Source organism: Primulina eburnea, chromosome 18 (genome assembly GCF_022965805.1).
Source record: "Primulina eburnea isolate SZY01 chromosome 18, ASM2296580v1, whole genome shotgun sequence".
In the NCBI taxonomy this organism is placed as follows: Eukaryota; Viridiplantae; Streptophyta; class Magnoliopsida; order Lamiales; family Gesneriaceae; genus Primulina; species Primulina eburnea.
Genome location: NC_133118.1, coordinates 27,843,123 through 27,851,118, shown reverse-complemented (window position 1 = coordinate 27,851,118; position 7,996 = coordinate 27,843,123). Strand labels below are relative to the sequence as shown.

At 37.2% G+C, this 7,996-nt stretch overlaps 1 protein-coding gene across 1 annotated transcript; it reads left to right on the top strand.

Annotated features, from left to right (window-relative positions):
• Positions 1-1,160: 1,160 nt before the first annotated feature.
• On the top strand, positions 1,161-7,448 carry LOC140819000 (RNA polymerase II C-terminal domain phosphatase-like 3). The gene is made up of 12 exons (XM_073178980.1): positions 1,161-2,236; positions 2,335-2,467; positions 2,594-2,649; positions 2,730-2,790; positions 2,867-4,432; positions 4,825-5,424; positions 5,523-5,669; positions 5,764-6,032; positions 6,169-6,280; positions 6,402-6,659; positions 6,762-6,808; positions 6,912-7,448. The coding sequence occupies exons 1-12, from the start codon at positions 1,569-1,571 to the stop codon at positions 6,976-6,978; spliced, it is 3,984 nt and encodes a 1,327-aa protein (XP_073035081.1). The 5' UTR covers positions 1,161-1,568; the 3' UTR covers positions 6,979-7,448.
• The last annotated feature ends 548 nt before the right edge of the window (positions 7,449-7,996 follow it).

Sequence of the window (7,996 nt, the reverse complement as noted above, 5' to 3'; positions counted from 1 at the left end):
TTGTCCAATGTTGACTTTTAATCAACTAAGTTTTCAAATTTCGATTTTAGTATACAACTCTTAATTTTTAGGCAAAAATTTGTGTGAGACGGTCTCACGGTTCTTATTTGTGAGACGGATCTCTTATTTAGTTCATCTACGAAAAAGTATTACTTTTTATGCTAAGAGTATTACTTTTTATTGTGAATATGGTTAGGGTTAACCCGTCTCGCATATTAAGATCTGTGAGACGGTCTCACATGAGACTCACTCTAATTTTTATACGTTTTGTTCTAACTATTGATGTGATATTGGATAAGTCAGCAATTTTCGATGTCGCATCAACATTTTTCAATGTCACACGTCAACAATTTCTAGTTACGCATAAGTGTTATGGGGAAATAGGATTAAAAGCCAACAAAATTTATTGCACCAAAACAAAACTTTCAAAGTTTAATGGATCAAAACCCAAAATAGAAAAAGTTACTGAAACAAAACAAGTTTTTTCCCTTAATTTTATTACCATTTATTTTCTTCGAGTTGTGTTGGATGAAATGATTTAAACTCATAAATTTCAAATTCATTTGTTTGCTTAGTTGGATGGTTAGATAATGTTAATTTTTGAAATTGAAATACTAAGAGATAATATAAAATGTAAAGATAAATGTGATATATTTAGTTGGATGATTAGATAATGTTATGAGAACTATCATATCAATGTTGATGATTAAAGAGAGTTTAATTTTAATAAATAATACAGATTAACGGTTACATTTTCACGTTATACACTTCTATAATACTTGTTTTGGATGATATTTTTTTAGCGAAACAATATAATTTACTCTCATAATTCGATCAATAGTAACGATCAGGTCTCCATGCATTTAATGTATTTGACACTTATTTTTTTCCCGAGTGCGATAATTATAACATGTAACGAGTTTAATGTCAAATACATTAGTTCAGGTGAGATTGATAAAAACAAATCCCAAAATGAGATAAAAATTAAATCCAATTTTAATTAAGCAACATACAAAATAAAACTATATATATATATATATATTTATATATATATATATATATTTTTTTTTTTTTAAAAAAAATTCAACAGATTTTTCTATATTCCTATTGGTCAAAAGGAGTTTAACTTCAAACTTGGCGTGTACAAATCGATCTTTAGATATGTTGAGGTATCTAACCCACTTCACTCTTCGTTCCTATTTCTCTCTCTTTCCTCCGGTGCCGTACGATTTCATTTTCGATTCCGAATAGGAATTAGGGCAAAATTTAATCTATAAATTTCAAGAATAACCACCCGGATCTGTTCCTTAAACCAGTAAAATATAAGAAATCGACGATTAATTCCTCTGTAATTTGAAAAACCTCTGTTGACTTCTGGTGCGATCTCTGAGCTCGTCATATTCTGAATTGTTTTGCAGTAAAGTCCTTTTTTTTTTTTTGCTTTCCAGAAACCTTCAATTTGGGGTCGATTTTGATTTTTTTTTATTGCGTGAATTTTGATTTTTGGCTGTTGGGTGATTGGTCAGATTGGTGGGAGGTTTGAAGGTTTTGAGCTAGTTTTTTGAAAAATGCAAGGTGGTTGTGAGGAGCTACTTGTTGAAGTTGAGGTTCACGATGTGGAGGAAGGGGAGATCTCAGATTCCGCCTCGGTTGAAGAAATTACCGAAGAAGATTTTAATACTAAACAAGGATCGTCATCCTCTTCGCCTCTCAAAACTACTGATAATTCGAAGAAAACCAATGCTATTAGTGATAATCCGAGTCAAAATAGTGGTGGTGGAACTAGGAGTGGCAATAGTGGTTGGACGATGAGGGAAGTATATAATTATCAGATTGCTCCCAAGTCTTACAACTCTGGTTTGTACAATTTGGCTTGGGCTCAGGCTGTAAACAATAAGCCCTTGGACGAGGTTTTTGTGATGATGGATGGTGCAAGTACTAACACTAATAATGATTGTGACGATAATAATGATGCCAAGACAGATACTTTGGCATCTGCTAATAAGGTTGTCATTGATGTGGAAGATGACGGTGAGAAGGAGGAAGGGGAGTTGGAGGAGGGGGAGATAGATTTGGATTCTGAGTCCGTTGTCGAGAAAGAGGGTTCAGCCGAACCGATGGAACTTGAAGAGGAGGTGAAATTTAATCCGGATAGGAGTGATCATCTTCAGAAGAAGAAGCAGATTGATTTGATAAAAAAAGAGCTCCAGAGTCTGATTGTGGCTGATGCTGATAAGTAAGTTAGATAGGAACGCTTCGACTTTGATGTCCCTGATCTTTGGCGCTGAGTTGTTTGGATAAGTAATTGATATAGTTTTTGGTTTCTTTGTGTAGGTCATTTGTTATATGGTGCTCAAGTTTGCAGAAGTCAGTTGACAGCTTGCAAAGATTGGTTTTGGAGAGCTCATCTGCTGAGAAAGATACTCTTGCTAAACAATTATACACTGCCATCGAGAATGTCAAATCAGTATGACATTTGGACTTTTTAATATTCCTACCTCACATTTTCTCAATAATAGTTTTTTTCCATGGATTGTTGGGAAACATCTCATTTATACACTTCCGGAAAGTTGCTTAGAATTGGTGTTTGCAGGTGTTCTTTTCGATGAATCCAAGACTCAAAGAACAGAATAGGGACATCCTGTCAAGGTTCTGTTCTATTTGTATACTTTTCTTTTGTATTGGATAATAAACGACTTTGTTACCCAGTTCTTCAAACATGCTTATAGGTTGCTGATCCATGTGACAAGCTTAAAGCCGCCTCTTTTCTCTCTTCAGCAGTTGAAAGAGGTAAGATCTTTCTTAGTTTGTCCAACGGTGGGATTTTAAGAGTTCATGTATCTCACTTTGTTGCATACTGCCACAGATGGAGGTTATCGTATCATCAGATAATTCATTGGCTTTTTCGCCCAACGATGACATTGATAATAAGAAGAAACAAGTGGATGTAGGGTTTTGTAAGACTGATGCTGATGTGTTGTTTCAGAAGGCTAATAATGGCTTAACTGGCCTGGACAAAGATGAAATGTTATTCGGGCATACTGGATCCTTAGATCAAACTCATAGCAGCTTCTCACTGGTTGATTCAAAATTAGGGTTAGATAATCATAAGCATAAAGGACCAGTTCGTCCACTCCTTGATCTTCATATAGATTATGATGCAGAAAATCTTCCATCTCCTACACGAGTTATGACTTCATCTCTGCCTTTTGGTAAAGGATTGTTGTTGGGACATGGATCAGCGAAACCCGAGTGGCCAGTCCCCAGACAATTTCTGAGGAAAGAGAATGCTATAATGCATCCTTATGAGACTGATGCTGTCAAAGCTGTTTCTACTTATCAGCAGAAGTTTGGTCACAGTTCCTTTTTCAGGAACGACGAACTTCCAAGCCCAACTCCTTCTGAAGAAGGTGATACTGGAAATGGTGAAACTAGTGGGGAAGTTTCAAGTTCTATTATTCAGAATGTCGGTCGATTGAACACCTCAATGTTAGGGCAACAAACGAGTGGTTCTGTGAAATCCTCAATTTTGCTTCACCCTGTTGTTTCTTCTTCTGCCTCCATGGTACTTACTGGTCAAGGGATGAGCAGTGCTATGACTATCTGTCCTGGAAATACCACCTCAAATCCTGTGTTGAAATCCTCCTCTGCCAAAATTAGGGACCCTAGGCTTCGAAGGGTCAATTCCAATGTGGTTTCCACGAATGATGAGCCCAGAGTGGAGCCTCTTCTTGGTTCACGGAAGCAGAGGATAGTTGAAGACTTAGTTTTGGCTGGTCCCATGTTGAAACGGCAACGAAATGAGTCAACAGTTTCTGGAATCGCACATGACGAGCAAGGAGTGACTGAAACTGGTGGTTGGTTGGAGGACAGAGAAACAGTTGGAATGCAGGGTATGCGAGGAAACCATATCCTGGGAAGCGTAGGCAATTCAGCAAATTTGGAAAATGCCATGACTGGTGTTTCTACCAGCTCGATTACGTCTAATTTAACAATAAAAGGAAATGAGAAATTCCAGATCATGGGTCAGAATACCACCTTATCTTTACCAAGTTCAACGACAAGCTTGCCTACACTTGGTGCAAACTCAACAAGTTTTATGACTAGCCCAACCACTTCTCTGCCTCTAAGCAAACCTGTGAATTTACCATTAACAAATCAAACTACAAAATCGCAAGTGACAGATCCCAATTCGGCTACTTACCTTCAGTCTCTCTTAAGAGATCTTGCAGTGAATCCATCTATGTTTATGAACATACTTAAATCGGAACACCAGAGGTCTTTTGATTATAACAAAAGTATGACACACGTGCCAATTTCAGATTCTTTGCTTGGATCCGTACTGTCAACAAATGGAGTGCCACCTAATGTCGCCGTTCTGGGGCAGCAGCCACCAGCTGGAAATCAGACACCTCCCCAGGGGGTTCCTGTGGTGGGAACCTATATTCATGCTCTGTATTAAGTTTCCAATTTTTCCTAGCTCAACAATACTCATGCTTTATGCCTTTCCAGATACTCTTGCTTGTTTTCTGCTTCCGAGTCTTGCTTGTTTAACACTCTGTGCAACCTTTGGCCTATTTCCATTTTCCGAACTTTGATTTTAGACATGTAACTGATTCGTTCCTAGAGTTTTGGAAGATAATTCCTACATTTACTCTTGAATGGAACCCAGAATTGTTATTTGTGTTGGAAGTGTCCTCAGCACCATTGTTGTCATTTGGTTGTCTCTTCAACTTAGTACTGGATGAAAATGTACTTTCTATTTATTTTATTATATTTTAACAGTAAATATATCGTTAATCAATTATATAATATAATATGCAGGAGGATTCTGGAAAGATTCGCATGAAACCCCGTGATCCACGCCGTGTTCATTATAATGCACATCAGAAGGGTGGTTCTGCTGGGTCTGATCAACTCAAAATAAATACTTCAACTGGTTTGACAATGACCAGCAACTTGGGCACGTTAAGGCAAGAGGATCAATTGGAAAAGAAATCAGTGGCTTCTAATTCTGTGATACAACCTGATATTACCAGGCAATTCACTAATAATCTGAGAAATATTGCTGATATATTGTCGTTATCTAAATCATCTGTTTCTCCATCGATACCACCTGAGGTTCCAACATCTCTGTCATTACCGACTCATAAAGTTGGGACTGAAAATAAGAGCCAGGACTTTGAGTCTGGAAACCTAAAAAATGGGGCTAGCTTGTCTTCTGAAGAACCAACTGTTGTCCCGCCCCGACCACCAATTGCATGGTGTGATGTGGAGCATTTGTTTGATGGATTTGATGACCAACAAAAGGTTGCTATCCAAAGAGAGAGGACTAGGAGGATGGAAGAACAGAAGAAAATGTTTGCTGCTCACAAGTTGTGTCTTGTCTTGGATCTCGATCACACTCTTCTTAATTCAGCGAAGGCATGGAATATTTTGATTAGCTTTTAATTTCATCACAAGTTGTTGAAACATATGAAAGAAATTAAGAACAAGTTTTTTGCCTGCTGTTTTACTTCCAGTTTGTTGAAGTTGATCCGCACCATGATGAAATGTTGAGAAAGAAAGAGGAGGAGGATCGGGAAAAGCCTCAGAGGCATCTATTTTGTTTTCCTCATATGGGCATGTGGACTAAATTGCGGCCTGGGATATGGAATTTCTTGGCGAAGGTGGCCCCCTCTTCTTTCTGTTGCTAGCCATTGTTTTATCAAATAGTAACTGAACCTTCTTTGCTTTGTGATGCATCTTGATATACCAATTTAGGCTAGTAAACTCTTCGAGCTGCATCTGTATACCATGGGGAACAGGTATTATGCCACTGAGATGGCAAAATTGCTTGATCCAAAAGGAGAATTATTTTCTGGGCGAGTTATCTCGAGGGGTGATGATGGTGATCCTTTTGATAGTGAAGACAGGGTTCCCAAGATCAAGGACTTGGAGGGAGTGTTGGGAATGGAATCGTCTGTAGTGATTATAGATGATTCTGTCCGAGTGTGGCCTCACAACAAACTAAATTTAATAGTTGTAGAGCGGTAAGGATCCGCCTTGTTCTTGAGATATTGCTCCATTAATAGTTGTAGAAAATGCATCGTGGCTTTTTATTCCAACCGCCCTTAACCATCCCTCGATTCTTTGATTGATTTCTTCCTTTTTGTTTCCCCCCATCAGGTATATTTATTTTCCATGTAGTAGACGGCAATTTGGACTACCAGGTCCTTCCCTTCTTGAGATAGACCATGATGAAAGACCAGAATTTGGGACTTTGGCTTCTTCTTTAGCGGTACTGTTTAAGCGCCAGACAACTTTGTTAATGATGTGTTGCTGAATGCACGAATGAGATTGTTGAATATTGCTTCAATAGATAGGATATGTTGATTGCTTAATTTGTTTTTTCAAAGCAGGTTATTGAGAGAATACATCATTCATTTTTTGCACACCAGTCATTAGATGAAGCTGATGTTAGAAACATCTTAGCTTCTGAACAACGGAAGATTCTTGCCGGTTGCCGAGTTGTATTTAGCCGGATATTCCCCGTTGGTGAAGCAAATCCTCACATGCATCCTCTATGGCAAACAGCTGAACAATTTGGTGCTGTATGCACCAATCAGATTGATGATCAGGTCACCCATGTAGTGGCTAATTCCCTTGGGACTGACAAGGTATTTTCCTACCCTGAATTTCCATATAATCTATTTGTCACTTATCCCTCTCAGCCCAAAGGCTCGGAAAAATTGTAGCTGATCTTACATTTTTCTGAATAGGTAAACTGGGCCCTTTCTAAAGGAAGATTTGTTGTGCATCCTGGCTGGTAAGACATTGCATGTGTTCACCTCGATGCATTTTCTTTTTCTCCTAGTATTACTAATTTTTCGTCAAATCGAATATGCCTTCAACTTAATGAACACTTTCAGGGTGGAAGCCTCCGCGTTGCTTTACCGAAGAGCGAATGAGCATGACTTTTCCATTAAACAACAATAAACCACCCCCATCACACATTTTCCCATGGTTTTGCTTGTTATTTATTCTTGGGGTATATTAGCACAGCCACATTGGGTCACCAAGGAACGTCAAAAACCCTTTTAAGACCCACCCCACCATTACTGGAAACAGAACCGAAGAGGGGGGTGAGTGACCGGCACTCACATCAACTGACCTTGGGGAGAATGGGTCGCCGATCGGGGTAAACCTAATCGACCTTTTACAAGCATGGAGAAAGGGTAATTGAATATAAAACCCAAATCAAACTTCAGAACTTACTAAAATCAATAGTGGAAAATCCAAGGAGTAAACTTGTTAATGTTAAGATTCTGGCCAACAAATTTTGGTTAAAAATTGGGGAATGGAGTTGTAAAAATTAGCTCTAATTGTAAAGCCTTGAGATGCCCCAAAAGGGTGGTGGTTTTATTTGTCAGTCTATTGTTTGATAAGGTGAATTTGTTTTCCTTTTTCCTCCTTTAGGCATCTCCAATGCTGCACCAAAAAGGTGTAAAACACAATTCTTCTGCACCAATTAGGTTTTCATTTTTTTTTAAATTATAAATTTGCTTTTTTTATTAAAAATAGTTATATTAAAAACTATAAATATTATTTAAATTAATTAATAATATAATATTGATTATATAATATAAACATTATTCATAATTAAAAATATATTAAATAAATATAATAATTAATATATAAAATAAAAAAGAATTCTTTTTCGGTGTGATATTTGAATTAAATAGATCGGAGATGGATATTGTATTTAGTGCAGAAATCGCATTATTTTAATGTAAAATTTATATCAAAATAGATTTTATGGTTGGAAATAATCTTAACACCAGAAATGGCACGGAATTTTAGGGGAACTTTGCTGACTAACCAATCATGGACCTGATGGACCACTCCAAATATGTTTCTTACCAGAATAAAGTGTGAAAATATTATTTTGTTTTAACTGAAAAATGCTCAAGTTTCCATGAATGAAGCACTAAATAAATAAATAAATAATAAAAGA

Coding starts and splice junctions, on each gene's coding strand:
- LOC140819000 (XM_073178980.1), top strand. CDS start 1,569: ATGCAAGGTGGTTGTGAGGAGCTACTTGTTGAAGTTGAGGTTCACGAT. Junction 2,237..2,334: donor ATTGTGGCTGATGCTGATAA/GTAAGTTAGATA, acceptor TTCTTTGTGTAG/GTCATTTGTTATATGGTGCT. Junction 2,468..2,593: donor CCATCGAGAATGTCAAATCA/GTATGACATTTG, acceptor TGGTGTTTGCAG/GTGTTCTTTTCGATGAATCC.